The 17720-nt window shown below is 39.2% G+C and overlaps 1 protein-coding gene across 9 annotated transcripts in view; it reads left to right on the top strand.

Annotated features, from left to right (window-relative positions):
- Positions 1-17720, top strand: part of LOC132130873 (histone-lysine N-methyltransferase EHMT1-like) — a 33604-nt gene that overhangs the window by 9782 nt on the left and 6102 nt on the right. For 2 of the 9 annotated variants that reach the window (XM_059542710.1, XM_059542709.1), the window contains exons 2-23: positions 7307-7394; positions 7783-8270; positions 8437-8599; positions 9196-9359; positions 9596-9754; positions 9953-10021; positions 10176-10293; positions 10399-10536; positions 11107-11252; positions 11723-11866; positions 12043-12269; positions 12389-12580; positions 12706-12788; positions 12867-12973; positions 13173-13295; positions 13431-13532; positions 14293-14397; positions 14564-14718; positions 15253-15420; positions 15535-15679; positions 15830-15907; positions 16478-16593. In XM_059542710.1, coding sequence (XP_059398693.1) covers positions 7307-7394; positions 7783-8270; positions 8437-8599; positions 9196-9359; positions 9596-9754; positions 9953-10021; positions 10176-10293; positions 10399-10536; positions 11107-11252; positions 11723-11866; positions 12043-12269; positions 12389-12580; positions 12706-12788; positions 12867-12973; positions 13173-13295; positions 13431-13532; positions 14293-14397; positions 14564-14718; positions 15253-15420; positions 15535-15679; positions 15830-15907; positions 16478-16593 — 3278 coding nt within the window. Of the gene's footprint in view, positions 1-1211; positions 1317-5878; positions 5985-6004; positions 6172-6198; positions 6223-7306; positions 7395-7782; positions 8271-8436; positions 8600-9195; positions 9360-9595; positions 9755-9952; positions 10022-10175; positions 10294-10398; positions 10537-11106; positions 11253-11722; positions 11867-12042; positions 12270-12388; positions 12581-12705; positions 12789-12866; positions 12974-13172; positions 13296-13430; positions 13533-14292; positions 14398-14563; positions 14719-15252; positions 15421-15534; positions 15680-15829; positions 15908-16477; positions 16594-17720 lie in introns of those variants that run through there. The other 7 variants (XM_059542714.1, XM_059542715.1, XM_059542713.1 and 4 more) reach the window with 7 other exon arrangements.

Here is a 17720-nt window from a genome sequence, read left to right as displayed (position 1 = left end):
ACCCAAAGAATCTGCTATAATATCAGTACTGGTTAATATGAAAGAACTGGATTTCTTTCAGTGAGCAATCTACAGGTTACAGAGCTAAGTTATATGAACTGATTAGCTTCCAGCTTTGTATTGCTCTGATAAATGGATATAAAGGCAAGATTTGTGTCATGAAGATGAGGCTCCGAAGATCCGTTGTTTTTTACAGTTTAGAAGAGTAAAACACTACATGAATCCTGGCAATGCTGAAGGACATTTACTACCATTCAGATTACAAAAATAATAATAATGATGCAAGGATGCTTTAAATTGATCAAAAGTGACAGTACAGACATTTACATTGTTCCCAAAAAAAAAAAAGACCGTAAAAATTGGTATGGTAAATAAAAAAAAAAAAAATTAAACATAAAGCAAATAAAGCAAAAAAAATTAAACAAAAAGCATATAACATAAGTGTAAAATCATTTTTTTATTATTTTATTGGATATTTACTACATTTTCATTAGAAACGGCGCAATGAAATAGACATAATTTAAATTTTGTCTTGAGCTAGTCTAAATATTCAGTTAAAATATACCAGATTGTACTGTTGGAACTGTATCTGTGAAATATGCTATTCCTCAAGTATCTTTTAATGGAGTCAATTTACGTTCATTGGCTCCAGTGTAGGTTCCTTGTTTGATGTAAATGATTTCAGTTTTGGAGACAGAGAAATTGAAACTGAACCGAGAAGTCTATATCAAATCTTCATTGATTTTCATTAGCCTCTGCTAACATTTACTCGACCACCAACCAATATAAAGCAGCATGTTGATTTCTGCATCCGATTAAAATACAAATGTACCAAACAGCTTGTTTTCAGACAGCTTTGATTTGACTACTAACATTAAGAAATGTTTTTGCCACTGGTTTCTCTGGGCCTTGTGTCTCTTGTGACATCTGTGCCCTACTAAGGGACTCAGAAGAGATAAAGACCTCTTGAGAGACGACAGCATATAAAGAATAACACAGTCTTGCTCCTGATTCCTGTGCTAGCCAGCAGAGCTTCATGTTTCTATGGCTTCACTATACATTTCCTGCTCCTTTCTAGCAATGAAATGGCTGCCTGAATTCGTTGTTGCCCTGCTCTCAGGAGAAAAAAAAAACGGAAATTTGAACTGACTGGGCATGCTCAGTGTGAACTTTAGCTAGCTTAACCGACAGAGGGAGCCTCTGGGTCACATGATCAACAAGCCGGTTGAATGCTTGCATGCGGGAGGAGAAAGAAAAGAGAAGCAGTCAGCTCGAAGCTCTTTCTCCCTCAGTGGAGGCCATCGTTGTGAAAGCAGGTATGAAACCAATGGAGGAACCTTCAGTTACTCAGTGCTTGGGTTCTTCATCACGCTGGTTCTGAATGTGCATCATTTGAGACTCGTCATCTTGTTTCCTTGTGTTTTGTCATCACTTACTCATCTCATCTCATCTCATCTCATCTCATCACTTTCAGTCCATTGATGTTCAGAGGAGAGGAACGCTCTGAGAAATGACTGAAATATGGCATCCAGTCTTCCTCTTAAGCTTTCAGCCAGTGCTGTAGTCAACGGCCCTCTTAGCTGAAACAGTTGCATGCAGTGTCAAAATCCGTTTGAGCTTGAAACCATCAACAGTGGCTTTTCCCTCCTTCACAGAGGTCTGAGTCAATGTTTGAAGTCTTGAGAAAAAATCCTGGGGATTAATAGCGTTTGTGGTCAGATGGTTGCTGCTTCTGTTGGCACAAAACTACAGAGAAATATAAAGCAAGGGAAGAGGAGTGGTTTCTGAATACTGGGCAGCAAGCAAGTGGTGGTTGAGTTTTATATGCTTGCATCTCATTTTGAAACATCTCTTTTGACATCCTGGACCTTTTAGTTTGTATTTGCTCATTCTGCCTGTTTTGATATCTTCATTGATCTGGATCCAGAGAATTTTAGATGTCTTTAAACAGTGGAGACCTAGCAAGCATCCCAAAATGTTTTGCACGCTGGCTTTTAGAATTCTTTAATAGTCACAATGAAATCAAAATTTTTGGTTCTTATTCATTTTTTTTTATGGAATTTTGCAGGTATCATAAATGATTCTTCTGTGCATGTTGTTATTTATTTTTTTAATTCCTGTTCCTTTGTAAAAAAAAAAAAATGTCTTCATAACGATATCTCTTCTTCAATTACGTATTGCACTGGTTCAGTGTTGTTAACAATCCAAACAATATTAGATTGGCAAAATCAAAAAAACAATTCTCATTCGAGAAGCTGTTTCACTTGGATATACATCACAAAAAGACGATCACAGTTTCTGCTTCTTGTCGACTTTGATTAGCATTTGAAACTGTAGACATTGTACCACTATAAACTTTTCAATTTTTATTATGTTACATTGTCAAACTTCACACACATTTTTTATGAAACTAGTGCAGTACTGTTTTGAAAATAAATATTTTATATTGCTATTTTTTTTTTTTTTTTTTTAGCAGTCAGATCAAATGGCTGATGTTTGATGTTTTCTGATGTTCTTTTGGTTGATTCGTCACACTGGAACAGGCAGGTCGTCAATTGTAGAGGCAATGCATTGTGGGATGCAGTATTTTTCATTGTTTGCTCTGTTGTATTTGCACATGTTGCCATAAATGTTGGTAACTTTATTTCATGCATAATTTTCATGGTATGCATACCATATACTGCAGAAATGGTAAGTAGTGTTGTAGTATGCTCTTCCAAACATAGACATATTATTCAGGAAGAAAAAAAATGTGCAGGCCTGGGCCTGTTGTGAGAACCTAGGCTGCCAGTACGAGGAGACTACAGTAAATCTGAAAACTTTCTTTTTGTATGTTTCCTAAGAGAACTATTTGAAACCGTCCAGTTGCAGAGAGGCTTTAACAAGAAACAGGTTGTGTGACAAGACTGATGACACAGTTTAGTGGTTAGTCTTTGCTGTAGAACTAAAGAATGAGGCCTGTTGTTGTTTCCCAACCTTCTCCAAATGTGAATTGACCAAACAGGCATAAAGTCATGTTGAGTTTAATTTTTTATTTTGTTGCTACATGCATTTTGGCCATATTTTGTAATGTATGATGAAATCCTTTTGTGTTTTTGTGGGGCAAACTCATTTGTTGCATTTGAATGCATTGGTCTCCTGTGTCTTGGCTTGTATTTTGGTATCTTCATTGATTGCCATTCATGTGTGAGCCACAGCCACAGCTGACAAACTGTACGGTCACTTTGGCTCGGCGTTTGGTTGCACGCATATTAAACTGAAATGAAGGTGCAATTCATTTTAAGCACTCTCATTATTTCATACGTCCTCATTAAGAAATTGTGCTCTCGGCTTTCGGTGTATGTCAAAACTATTAGGAAGACGAGGTCAACAAAATCCTCATGGGGTTTTGTTGTTTGCACTTTGATCTCTGCAACTGAATGGTATGATACAAACCTGGGTCACCATCACCTCTGAATCCACAGCTCAGATTAATGAAGTCAACTCTTAAAAAATCCCACCGGGTGGCTGTTTAATTCTTAGCAGATACCAGAGAAGCTGATCGTATGCATGTGGAATGGAAGAACCTGTTTATTGGTGGAGAGTTGAAAAGTAATGCTGCAATTACAAAGATATTGCGATTCTCCATTGACAATTATATGAAGTGGGTGATATCCAGATAATTACTGAGAATTTATTTTTACGAAATAAATTACTAGTCTTATATGTGCATGTATACTTTTTAGCATCATAAAATGGAGATATTTGATATAAAATCAGTTTTTACTCCTATATTATATCTCGATTTTTGTATTTAAACTCTAAATGTGTTGCTCGCCACACATAGCTGTTGGTCTGATATCCCTAATCCACCCAAATCCCAGTCCAGCACCCCATATCCAGTGGAAAACATTCCCTGTCTGGCTCGTTGTATCAGTAAACACTGTGGTTACAAAATGGTGGAAAGGAGCAGAAGGCCCTTCCCTCCTCTTTCCTCTACTGAGCATGTTCCCTCTTTGGCCTGTAGGGGGAGGTCCAGGGAAACAACTGGATAATCACAGTCAAATGCTTTTCTCTCAATGAGAGGAATGTTGGATCTGATATCTGGGATCCATTTCAGCTGGTCTGCTTGGAACATGTTTTGGCGACGAAAAGATCACTGGAGTTAATATTCAAGGTGATGGTTTACAGTATAATGATAACATAAAAGGGCTTGACATGATTTGGGGAGATTCTGTGAATGGGAAATGATGGGAAATGCAGCTCTTTTTGGTTGTTGATCATTTTTAATGTGGCTGTGCCAAGTTGTTTTTCCTGTGAAACTGTGAATGGTAGCACTGAAAACCGCCACGCATGCTAGAAATGCCAAGAGTGTGGGATATACTAGCTGTGGTTAGGTCAGATCATCTGTGACGTTTGGGCAACATGGTGATGGTGCAGATTCTCTTGAAATCAGCTGCAGATTTGCATTTGTTCATATCCTTGCATGTAGGCCTCTGAAATGCCAGTCTAGACTGGTTTTAGTTTTGTATGTTGAAGGGAACTTGGTGTGCTGATAAATTCCCTTTAACATCCGAAGCTAGTGCACACTCTTTGTGTTTGGGTCTGAATGCATTTCTCCCCGTTGTCCAACAAAATGAAGTGCAATGTCTTACAGAGGGAGATTGAGTGAGAGGTCGTATTAATCACTCTATTCTAGCAGTTTTCCATGAGTGAACTTTTACTGGCTAATTAAATTTAAAAGAAAATAAGAAAAAAAAGGGATTATCTAGATAACGGTTAGTCTGCTGTTATTAGTTGACAGTTGAGACCAACTAGACAACACTGTGTCAGTCTATATATTATGGGTTCTTAAACTATTGTTAGATATTTGAAATATTTATATTTCCGGAGACTATTTTTCTCATGTGCCAAGAAGGTCTCTTCAGCTTTTCTCTCTTTGCTTTAAGAATATTTTTCTAAGATAAGTAAAATAATGCCCTGAACTTATTTGTTAAGAAATTTAAACCAGTGATCCAAACCAGGTTCTAGTGGGCACCTGAAGGATTTAGATTTTGCTGTATTAAACTTATTCAACAAACATTATGACTTCAAACAGAATTATTATGACTGTCAATTGATTTAAATAATATGATAAATCTTCTTTTTTGTTTTTGTCATTAATTAATGCATTATTACTTATTAAAGCAATAGAATTAAGTAGTATGGTATTTCATAGACAGACTTCAGACAGAAGCAGATTTCTTTACTCATCTTCTCATTAATGTTTTTACTAATGACTGTGTGTTTTGCTTGTATAATTTGAGCTTTGATGCTAATTACATGCAAAGACTATACAAAGACTGCAAATGACTTGTTAATCTGGATTCCGTTCATGAATAAATTTGCTGTTACTGGGGATGGAGGGATGCTTGAGCCTTACTGATGGGGCAGTTGAGGCACAGAAGACAAAAATGGTTGGGAAACACAGCTCAAGTTCAAGGATTTGTGTTAGAATTGTTGCTTAAAAGGGTGCTCTCAAAACAAGAGACGTTTTGTAATAACCAAGGTATGTCTTCATCAGAGATGCAGCTGAATGCTGGTAAGACACAATGATGCCGACGTGGCAGACCTCGGAGTTTAACCACAATCTGTTGGGCTGGTTTGATAAGGTGTGATGGGGTCTTTGTATTGTCAGTGGGGCAGATCTTGCTTGGTTTTGGCAGGGAAAGGGGGGACTCTTATTATGAAGTGGCTCCCCTGGTGGCGAGAGAGAGGAACAGAAAGCCACACAACCTCCTTTGTTGCAAGAGCAGCTCCATAGAACGGCAGACATTTTCTGGCTGTGCAACGGAAGGCAGCCGGTGTGTCTGCCAATCAGATGAGGTCTGGGGATCGAGGCTGTGGTGGGGGAGGGGACAAACGGTGGGAGAAAGCTCGGATTTGCTTGTAATTACTGCACCCTGTGACCTACCTCTTCCTTTTTGAGCCTGGCTGCAGAGATTCACTCCAGTAGTTGGAAGCTGGTATGTGAGTGAGACTGGATGCACTTCCGTTGCATGGCTCGAGGACATCTGTCTTTGCTTCCAGACAAAAAAAAAACAAGTCTATCTCATCACCTCTACTTTGCTGTTTGTTTCCTGTTCAGGGTTTATTGTAAACTTGCTTCTTCAGTGACAAGCGTATTGGGTGAAGCTGAAATCCTTGATGCAGGTGATCACCTGACGTTGTTCCAGGTTTCTCCTGGCTGCTTGGGATGTGGTAGTAAGTTCAGTAGTAGTTCAAAGGATTACACATGATCTCAGGTGTCTTCCTAGGCCAAAGAAAGCTTGATCTGTTCTGTCCGACTGTATGGGAGTCCTGTAGAGGAACATTGTCTTTAGGAACAAGACCTGGGCATAAGGACACTCTTTCTAGTTGCGTTTTCTTGTGATTTTGTTAGATCTCAAGGATGTGAAACATCTGATGTTGGCAGTTTGGACTCTCGATGCACCTTTAGAGAGGACTTTCCATGAAGTCTTAGCACTTTCCCAAATTTGGCTTTGAATCTACTTACTGAAACAGGGATTTTTTTTTTTGTTGTGGCTTGTTTTGTTTCACGTAGCAAGAGGGAGTGGAACATGGACATTATCAAGCTATGGATCAAGCTGTCACTTCCGGTGGACCGGTAGCCAAGAACGAAAAGGACCAATTCAACCAGAACATGTAAAATGAGAGAGAGAGAGAGAAAATAGTGCAATTAAGGAGCAAGAGCATACTGGGCCTCAGTGTCCACTCGCTTTCTGGTCATGACATGACTTGTTTTTTTTATTATTATTGGATATATTTTTTTTATGTAATGAACCTAGGATTCGGTTGAAACCAGTCATGGCTTAATACATTGGGAGATATTGAATCTCTTGAAGATATTACCTTGACTCAGGAGTGATTGACAGCTCAAAGCCCTTGTTGTTCAGATGTTGTTTAGACTGAAACTTTGGGATAAGCCTCTCATATTCCCAAGGGATGTCTCCGTGTTTTTCTTTTTTTCTGTTTTGTTGGCAGTGGCAATGATGATTATATGCTATTTTTAGAAATAGGGGGTCCTTTAATTTCGATCCAAATTCTAATTTGATCCGCTTTCATTCTCATTACCGCTTTAATTGTTTTAGACTGGTTATTCCTCCCATCAGCCTGGCTTGGACATTGTAAAGTTTCATCAATTGGCTTCATGCATTCTCTCCCTTCTCTTTAGGAGGCATATTATTAATTACTGCTTTGATACGCATAGTTCGCACATACAAATTTTTAACCATGGTATTACATATATTATGGAAACCCAGTAATTCAACTGTGTGCTTGTTTCCAGCCCTCCAGTTTGGCCAATGGGAATTCAGGCAAGAGGGAAAGCATGAAGTCCGAGGGGACAAAAGAGTCTCACACTGATCAAGAGGAGGGTAAATACTGAATTTATTTTGATACATGAGCATTTATGATATATTGTTGATGGCAACATTTTGACTCGTTTCAGTCTCAATAGCCATGTCTTAAAACATTTTGACTCTTTCTTAAGTGTTTTATTTAAAAACAAAAGTTGTTTTTTTGGAAAACCATCACATTTATTATTATTATTATTATTATTTTAATTATTTTATTTATTTGTATTGTATTTTAACAAAATATTAGTTTCTTGTCTCTGGGATTGTTTACTTCCATTGTGAGTCTCTTACTTTTATTCCAAGCACAAATTTTGCTTTATTTTTAACAATATGATGTGCCAAATTGTTTTGAACCTGGAACAACCCCTTAACTCTTAAGAATCTTTTTCTGTTCTGTTTCTTATAGGAGGAGATGAAGATCGCTCAAACAGCCAAGCCGACCCTCTCAGAGAGACCACTGAGCTGAATGGGACTTATGAAAATATGGACACAAAGAGAACTGAACAGAACCAGTCTGCACAAGGGTCCCCAGCCCGATCCTCAACCATGGAGAATGGACTGTTAGAGACTAAGCCACCCCACGGTTCTACCGTGGGCAGTAATGGATATATTCTAAGCAAACAGCAGGAAGTGTCAACCCCACACAGGACTAACTGGTCTCCCATTGGGGGTTCCACATTGGGGCATGGGACTAAAAGCTCGCCAACTTCAGCTTCTACATTGCGACCCCCAGATCAGGGTTCTTCAAACAGTGCTGCAAGCCCAGGGCCGAGCCCAACAGAGAGACAACCGGAAACAGAGACTAAAAACGGCATAGTATCAAATACACCACCACCAACAATACATCGCGCACGCAAAACTATGTCAAGGCCGGCCTCAAACCAGACACTAAAGGTAATGAAGATTTACCAGAATGAAAAATTACACGACAGCTGCACTAGTCATGACTGCAGTGCATTCAGCACTGAAAAGCCCACAATGTTGTTTTGGTCTTTTTTTTTTTTTTGTCCATGAATCATGATCATGTATACATATAATAGCATTTCTGTTCCTCGTTTAGCTTTTGAATAGGGAAAATAAGGAGCCAGTCATGGTGAAAGATGACAGTCTGGGTAAACCGGAGGCAGTGCAGCCTCAGCCATCTCCAATCCAGAATCAGCTACCTCAAAGCCAAACTGACACCACATCTGTACTGAACACCACACCAGCAAAGCCACAAACAGGTTATACACTGTATTGCCTTTCTTTGTTTCCAACAAACCTTGTCACTCTAAAGCTTTTTGGATGTGGTATTGCATTCACATTTTATTTACAAATATCTATGTAAAAAGTTCAATATATCGCTATTATTGAAGGAACAATATAATTAATACGTATTTTTTTTAATACTGGCCATTGTTGGTTATTCCATTGTGCTAATTTCCCAGTATTTTTAGGTCGCTTAATGTTATGTTTTAATATCAAATAATTAAGTCTTTCATTTGTTTTAGTATTTTTTTTTTGTATCGTTTTAATTAAAATTAAATTAAGTATTGCATTTTATATGCATCAGATAACATATTAAAATTAACAAAATATACAGCTTACCTCAGCTACTAGTTTTGATTGCACCAAATTGGCAGCAACATGTTCATCAATTATATTTGACTTAACATCAAACAAGTTCAAACAAGTTCAAGGTTCAAGTTCAAATTGAAATGCAGATAATCTAACCTACATTTTACAGTTTTTCATGGAAATTGTCAGATTGCTTTTTACAAAGAAACAAGTGCTTAAAAACAAGCCTATATACCAGAATTCTCTCTTTATGCATTGAAAGTTGAACCCAGACCTGTCTCTCCCTCAGTAGCAGCCGTGTCAAGGAAGAAGAAAAGAAAGATGGGAATGTATAGTCTTGTGCCCAAGAAGAAAAATAAAGTTTTGAAACAACGCACAGTTCTGGAGATGTTTCAGCGTATGTCCCAGTCTCCACCCAACCCTCAGGTCAGAGATCGGACCAACAGATTCAAACCTAAAGAGTGAAAACTATCATCTATACTGTTGTTAAAAGTATTCTTTGAGTAGTTGCTTTGATTGTTAGACTGAGACTTGACCATTAGTATTCTTATCTTAATATTTTTGCATTGCTAATTGGTTGAAATTTTCTGTACTTCTTAAAGCCAAGACATGTGACCGTTGACATCTAATGCCAGTCTTCTTATTCCTTGGCTTTGCAGCAGTCAAAGGAAACGGTGCATGTAAATGGCGAGAGAATAGAGAATGAGTCTGATGAAGAAGAATCAGAGGAGGGAGAAGACACTGAGGAGGATGAGGAGCTGGTCAGAGTGGATGGAGCTAAATCGTCTCAGGAGGGACCTAAGATAGATTCAGTCTCTCAGGTGGGAATTTCAACAACAAAGCTCATGAGCCAATGGAAAATTTTTCTCATCCATTGTTTTTTTTTCTAATCTTGTTGGTTGTTTCCTGGATTTTTTTGTCCAAATGGCTTGTTCACTGATTCTGTGAACAAGCTGAGTAGCATCTAATCTTTACATTCCTCTGAAAGGATGTTTATTTGTTAATTTTTCCTACAAAAGCCTCTTGAAGAAGAACAGGAGTCTGAGGAGTCACCAGAGGGTGAAGAGGAAGGGGATGAATCAGACTTGGTGAGATCACAAACATTCTATCAGAAGACACAGCATAACCAAGATTTATTTGCACACAGTGCTTTGAGACCAGTTCCACAGGATCTGATTTGAGGTTCCTGAGATAATGCTTCGTTTCAGTTTGCGGACTTTCAGTTCCTTCTGTCCTCCTCAGAGTTCAGAGTCCAGTTTGAAAAAGAAATGGAAAAAGAAAGTCAAGGGGGACCATGCCTGGCTCCGACCATCAAGGAAACGCAAGAGGAAATTGAAAGCGAAAACAGAAGGACTATCAGGTACAGTAAATGTTAAAATGCCTGCTTTTCTGGAATAACTGCTGTAGGGCATCACCTCAGCTGTCAATGACTTTAATTTACAAATCTGTCCCATCATAACTCCAGGAATGGAGTCCCAGTCTCAATCTGAGAGCCAGAGCTCCCCCTCTGCTCTTTCTGAGAACAGGAAAGAGTATAAAGAAGTCCCATTAGACTCCCTCAACCTAGCAGCACAGGAAGCCTTACTGACATCTCAGAGTACAGGTGAAATGAAATCCTGAATTATTATTATTATTATATACATTTTGGGGTATTTAACTTGGGATAGCAGTGGATGATCTTATAGATGAAAATGATGGTTTGCTTTTTCACTTTATGATGAAGTGCAATGAGAAGCCTTTCTTGTTTAATGCGATAGAAGTATGTATTCTCTTCAAGTTGCAATCTGTTAAATTAACTTGAAGTTAAAAGTAGAAATTGACTGCTTCATCTAGTTGCAAATACGTATTTTATGTCTTAGGCTTTACCATCTGATTGGTTTCGATCTCAGAGTCTTGAAAAGGCACGTTTGTGTAAATTTGTGTTGTAAGGCCTTTGTGGTGGCCTCCATCTTGGAAAAAATGAGTCATCAAGACTCAACTGATATGGTGCCCCCTGGTGGTCATGTATCTATTGAAGTGTAATCCTAAGCAGTTTGTACAATCAATAAAATATTTTTCATTGATATACATCTGATTATGAAGTAACATTCACTTCTTGCCTTCTGTGTTTGCAAAATGATGGTCTTTTAAGCTCTTTCAGAATTATTAGAGTCTTACAGATGGTGTTTCTTAGCTGTTTCAGGGTCAGTGGAGAGCACCGACACCGACATGGTGCAGGAACTGCCCCTTTGCAGCTGTCGAATGGAGATGCCCAAGAGCCGAGAGATTCTCACACTTGCAGACAGGAAGTGTATGGCCACAGAGAGCATTGATGGCCAGGTGAGATGGTTACCCTTGTGAATATGTAAAACAGTGCTGGTGACAGTGATTGCATTTTCAGGAGTACATTATCTCACTATATATAATGGGTACTCAACTCTGGCCCTTGATGTCTTTGAGTTCTCGAGGTCCACAAGCTCTGGCTCTCACTTTTTGATCCAACTCACCTGCGTTTCTAGTAATCCTGAAGATTTTTATTAGCTTGTTCAAGTGTGTTTGATGTGCAGAAAACTGGACCTTAAAGGCCAGAGTTAAGAACACCTGCTATATACCATCTGAATATGAGTACCAGTTTTGGTGAATAATTTGGTTCAGTACAGAGGGTCCTAGGATTCATCTAACTGCTGAATACTTGGCATCTTCTTTTTCTGTATTGTCATGTTTCATGTTACATTATACGTTTTTTACTCTTTTTAAAAGACGAGGTTATGAACTTTATTCTAACTGGTTCCCTGTTGTTCTGGGGGTAGCTGAGTCGTTGTCAGAGTGCAGTGCTGAAGCACGAGATGATGAGGCCTTCAAACTCTGTCCAACTGCTGGTATTGTGTGAGGACCATCGTACGGGGATGGTCAAACATCAGTGCTGCCCAGGCTGTGGCTTCTTTTGCAGAGCCGTGAGTCTTTGGCTTTACCCAAGAGAACGTTTTAGGTTTTTGATTGGGTTTCAGCATGACAAGCCAATGGCCAAGAAATTCATGACTGAGTGCATGTGTCTGAAAAGCTCCAGAGTTTTTACTTCAGCCACATTTGAGCAAAACACTCAAAGGTATTTCATGTGGCCATCGTGTAGGGCGTCTTCATGGAGTGTCAGCCAGAGGTGAACATCTCCCATCGGTTTCATCGAGCCTGTGCCTCGGTGCTCAACGGTCAGAGCTTTTGTCCACACTGCGGAGAGGAAGTCAGCAAGGCAAAAGAGGTCACCATTGCCAAGGCCGATACGACGTCTACTGTGCCTCTCACCCACGGCTCCTGCAAACCCAGCACCTCAGAGGGCAAAGCAGACACCACCACTGGAGGGTATGTGCAAGCTGTTAAATGTTATGTACCTAGGTAGGACTTTCTACCTAGGACCTTGTAGGATTTTTGTGTTTGTTTCTTAAACTTTTGGGTTAAAATTGATTTGTTGGTCAATAAAGGTCCACTCGGCTTGCTATTCTTGGAGAGGGCAAAGCAGATAGCACCTTTGCCAAACCTCCACAGACACAAGACACATCTGTGTCACCTTTGGGCTTCAGAACCGGACCTGCAGTTGGATCTGGAACCGGACCTCCACCAGGACCACCTAAGGAAACTCTGGAAAGTGTCCTTCTGGCTCTAGATGCAGAGAAGTAAGAAAACCATCTATTATAGCCTTTGATTATGGCCACATTTTCCATATTAACATGGGGTTCAGTCATTATAAAGTCTTGTACAACTTGCACTGACTCATTCCCATCTTTTCTTCTACTCCAAGACCCAAAAAGCTTCGGTTTCACCCAAAACAGCTGTACATTTCTGCCAAACAAGGGGAGCTGCAGAAGGTCCTATCGATGTTGGGTAAGAGAGATGAATAAAGTTATATTTCTCATTCACGGTTGTCTGCTCTGTGCTGGAAACCTCCTTTGTCATTCTCAGTGGATGGGATAGACCCTAACTTTAAAATGGAGAGCCAAAACAAACGCACACCGCTCCATGTAGCAGCTGAAGCAGGTCATCAGGAAGTCTGCCATATGCTGGTGCAGGTGAGGGCAAATGCTACTGAGATAGTATTAGCTGACTCCAAGATTAATCATTAATCCACACCCATAGACCCCACCTGTATGTGGCTTTCTTTTTTCCCTGTTGTAGTTCTCAGATTTCAATTGCATATACAATTATGACTTATCAAGATATGTCGCACTAGGTTTGACCTCAATGACTTTGGCATTGTAATTTTTTCAGGCTGGTGCAAACCTTGACATGTGTGATGAAGACCAGCGGACTTCCCTGATGGAGGCCTGTGAGAACAATCATCTTGACACAGTACGCTATCTTCTGAGGGCAGGAGCCATCGTCTCTCACAAGGTCAGCTGCCATGAGCAAGAGGGTTGATAAGCCAGTCAGTTTAGCATAACATTCAATCAAATGCTTTTTGAGAACCATTCACTCTGTTTGAAGCCTGATCACACCCTGTTTTCTTTTCTTTTCTTTTCTTTTCAGGATGTTGAAGGTTCAACATGTCTCCATCTTGCTGCTAAGACTGGACATTTTGGCATTGTACAACATTTGCTGTCTACAGGCCTTGTAGATATTAACTGCCAGGTTTTGGAACTTCTGTTACATTTAACATTTGTAAAAAATATTTTGAGAATGCGAGATGGTATTTTGGGGGATTTCCACCATATAGTCAATAGACTCTGCCAAACATATCTCAGGAATTTCACAACCGCACCAATAGTCCTCCATCCAACTGAAAACTACTCCTACTGATTCTTGTTGTGAGTTTATCAAAGATTACAAGGCACCTTAATGATGCACTCTCAATTTTTTGTGTTAATTTGTTTTTTAGTCATTAAAAAAAAAAAATCTGGAATTCATCTAAAAAGTACACAGTAGAAAATATTTTATTGCTTTGGACATTTTTTCTTTGGCTTTTAATAACCATAACAAAATAACTTTTCACTTATCCATTTAAAAAAGTTTTATCTTAACTTTGAAGTATTATTTATTTATTTATGTGATTTAAGGTATATATCAGTAGTTCTCAACTAGAGGGCCGCCAGATGCCATAAAATGATTTGTATTTAAATTAACTTTTTTATTTATTAATTTTTTTTAAGTGTGGTTTCTATACCCATGTAAAATAATAAAACCTTAAAAAGCCATGGGCATTTTTGTAATGAATATACATTGTCCTTGTTATTTCAAACTTCAAAGTATTTCTTACATAATAATTGTGAGAAAAACAATTTTGTAAAAATCCTGATATTCCTTACAATTAATGGTGCTTTCAGTATTGTTGTGGACAGTGGGAGCCATTGGGGTCAAAAATATCGAGATGTAGATGCATTTCTTGTTCCAGGATGATGGAGGTTGGACAGCCATGATTTGGGCCACGGAGTACAAACATGTAGACCAAGTAAAACTGTTGCTCTCCAAAGGGGCTGACATCAACATCCGAGACAAGGTCTGTGTGCTTTGTTTTATATGTGGAAACTACAGTAAAATCTGCAGTTTTACAGTATTTTGTAGTTCACTTTGTCATATTTTCAATTATTGCATAGGTTCAGATGACAAAGACGGTTTAAAATGCAGTGTATTTGATCTGTTGCAATTGCAAACTTTGATTCTAGGAGGAAAATATCTGTCTACACTGGGCGGCATTCTCTGGCTGTGTGGAGATAGCTGAGATCCTGCTGGATGCAAAGTGTGATCTGAACGCCGTCAACATCCACGGAGACTCACCGATGCACATAGCGTCACGGGAGAGCCGGCTCGACTGTGTGAAGTGAGTAAACCTCCATTAGGTTTTATCGATCCAGACTGATTGATTGGGAAACTTCCTTTCAATCTTACAGGTCTGTAGTGAGCTAGGCTTATTTACAACTTAGAGACGTCTGAGCCTTCCTCCTAGAGGATAACTGTACTGCAGGATTACACCCATATCCGATGTACTGCAGTCTAATCAGGTGCTTGTGTAGATCCCAATCAGCTTAAAGCTGCATTTTTTTTATTGGAGACTGGATCAATGTCATGTAGATTTATTGAAGCTGGACACTAGCAATAAAGGCTTGCTCTCATCATTTCCTGGACAAATTTGATTATTGATCAGTTGGCAGGCAGTTACAGTGATTGGTTGGAGTCCTGAATGTAATATTGCCACAAGAGAAGATGGATTACACTTGTGATTTTTCATCCTTAGAATTGGTTTGTTTGAAACCCATGAATTAAAACACTAAGGATGAAAATGTGAAAGTTTTCCGAAAATGGTAGTTACTTTTAGTAAAAACTTTTAAAAATACCTCTTATGTGCCACCTGTAGCTTGTTTCTGTCACGAGGTGCTGACATAAGCCTTGAGAACAAAGAGGGAGAGACGCCCATGGAGTGCTCCAGCCAGCACTCGAAGGTTTGGACCGCCCTTCAAGCCAGCAAAAAGCAGAGAGAAGCTAACAGCAACCAGACTGACCCTGTAGAGAAGCTTCTCAATAGGTAGATCCACTTATTGCATATCTCATTGTCCTTCAGCTCACAGTATTGCCATGTTTATCTAAATCAGAATTAAGACCTAAATTAGCTTTTAAATGACCGTGTAATTGTGTTTAGGGACATCGCCAGAGGCTACGAGAAAGTCCCTATCTCGTGTGTGAATGCGGTGGATAGCGAACCCTGTCCTAACAACTACAAATATGTCCCTGATAGCTGTGTGACGTCCCCAATGAACATTGACAAAAATATCACCCACTTACAGGTAAACAAGCTAACTCCTGTTTTTATTGTGCTCAATGATTATAAAATAAACAATTAATCAACTCAAATTTGAGTTGGCTGGTTAGCTAAGACAGAACACTGAGTGATAAATCTCAGGGAAAAGATGTATAATTGTTATTTCACTCTGCAGTACTGCGTCTGTAAAGACGATTGCTCCTCAGCTAGCTGCATGTGTGGACAACTCAGCCTGCGCTGCTGGTATGATAAAGTAAGTCCATTTCTAAGCTCTCTTCATGTTATATCTGTAAATTAGGAATATTTGGGTAATTTTGAAGCACAGTTACATGAATTACTAGGTCTACTAGCGCTTACTAGTAGTTACATGAATAACTAGCGCTTACTAGCAGTAACATGAATTACTAGCGCTTACTAGCTGTTAATGTCATTTGACTTGGAAAACATCTCCACCTAGAGGTGGAACTAGCTAAGTACAAGACAATGCAAAATGGTCTAGTCAAAAGTATCAAATATCACTGTTACTAATGTCCAGACTTAAAGATGTTTGTTAATTGTACTTAAAGTATTAAACTAGCTTAGGTAATATTGATATCTTTATCTAAGCGATAAAACAGATAAATAATAGGGGACCTGAGCACTATCTATGGACAATAATAAAGTAAGAAACTATGTAGAACACCCTAGCAAACTGCATACCAATGCCCTGAAAACCATTCTATGTAATCTAGCATCATGGTGGCGGGTTTTGAATTGCCAAGCACCATGTTGCAATGTGGATTTTTAGTACGAGAGTTCAAATGTTTTTTGTTTGTGGCGTCAGGAGAGCCGTCTGCTGCCTGAGTTCTGCAATGAGGATCCACCTCTTATATTTGAGTGCAACCATGCCTGCTCATGCTGGAGAACATGCAAAAACCGTGTGGTACAAAATGGACTGAGGTACCTCACATCCATGCTGATTTATGTCAGTAAAATAACTATTGCTGATCTCATGATTTTCATTCTTGTGTAATTAATAGCAAGAAAAGATTGTCATCCCAAAACGTTTTGTAATATATTTTTTTTTTTGTGTGTTTATAATTTTCTACTCCTATTTTTGTGTACAATTGCAGCCTGCTATACAAACCCGATTCATTTTGAAATGTCATGCCAAATATTGGCTCATTTTGGATTTCATGAGAGCTACACATTCCAAAAAAGTTGGGACAGTTAGCAATAAGAGGTCGGAAAAGTTAAATGTACATATAAGGAACAGCTGGAGGAAAGTTTGCAACTTATTAGGTCAATTGGCAACGTGATAGGTTATAAAAAGAGCCTCTCAGAGTAGCAGTGTCTCTCAGAAGTCAAGATGGGCAGAGGATCACCAATTGCCACAATGCTGCGGCGAAAAATAGTGGAGTAATATCAGAAAGTAGTTTCTCAGAGAAAAAAGTTATCATCTACAGTTATTAACATCATCCAAAGATTCAGAGAATCTGGAACAATCTCTGTGCATAAGGGTCAAGGCCAGAAAACCATACTGGATGCCTGTGATCTTCGGGCCCTTAGAAGGCACTGCATCACATACAGGAATGCTACTGTAATGGCAATCACAACATGGGCTCAGGAATACTTCCAGAAAACATTGTCTGTGAACACAATCCACCATGCCATTCGCCGTTGCCGGCTAAAACTCTATAGGTCAAAAAATAAACCATATCTAAACATGATCCAGAAGCGCAGGCGTTTTCTCTGGGCCAAGGCTCATTTCAAATGGACTGTGGCAAAATGGAAAACTGTTCTGTTGTCAGACAAATCAAAATTTTAAGTTCTTTTTGGAAAACTGGGACACCATGTCATCCGGACTAAAGAGGACAAGGACAACCGAAGTTGTTATCAGCGCTCAGTTCAGAAGCCTGCATCTCTGATGGTATGGGGTTGCATGAGTGCGTGTGGCATGGGCAGCTTACACATCTGGAAAGGCACCATCAATGCTGAAAAGTTCTAGAACAACATATGCACCCATCCAGACGTCGTCTCTTTCAGGGAAGACCTTGCATTTTCCAACATGACAATGCCAGACCACG

This window comes from Carassius carassius, chromosome 47 (genome assembly GCF_963082965.1).
Source record: "Carassius carassius chromosome 47, fCarCar2.1, whole genome shotgun sequence".
In the NCBI taxonomy this organism is placed as follows: Eukaryota; Metazoa; Chordata; class Actinopteri; order Cypriniformes; family Cyprinidae; genus Carassius; species Carassius carassius.
The sequence above is the reverse complement of the archived record's forward strand: the minus strand, read 5'-3'. Positions and strand labels throughout refer to the sequence as shown.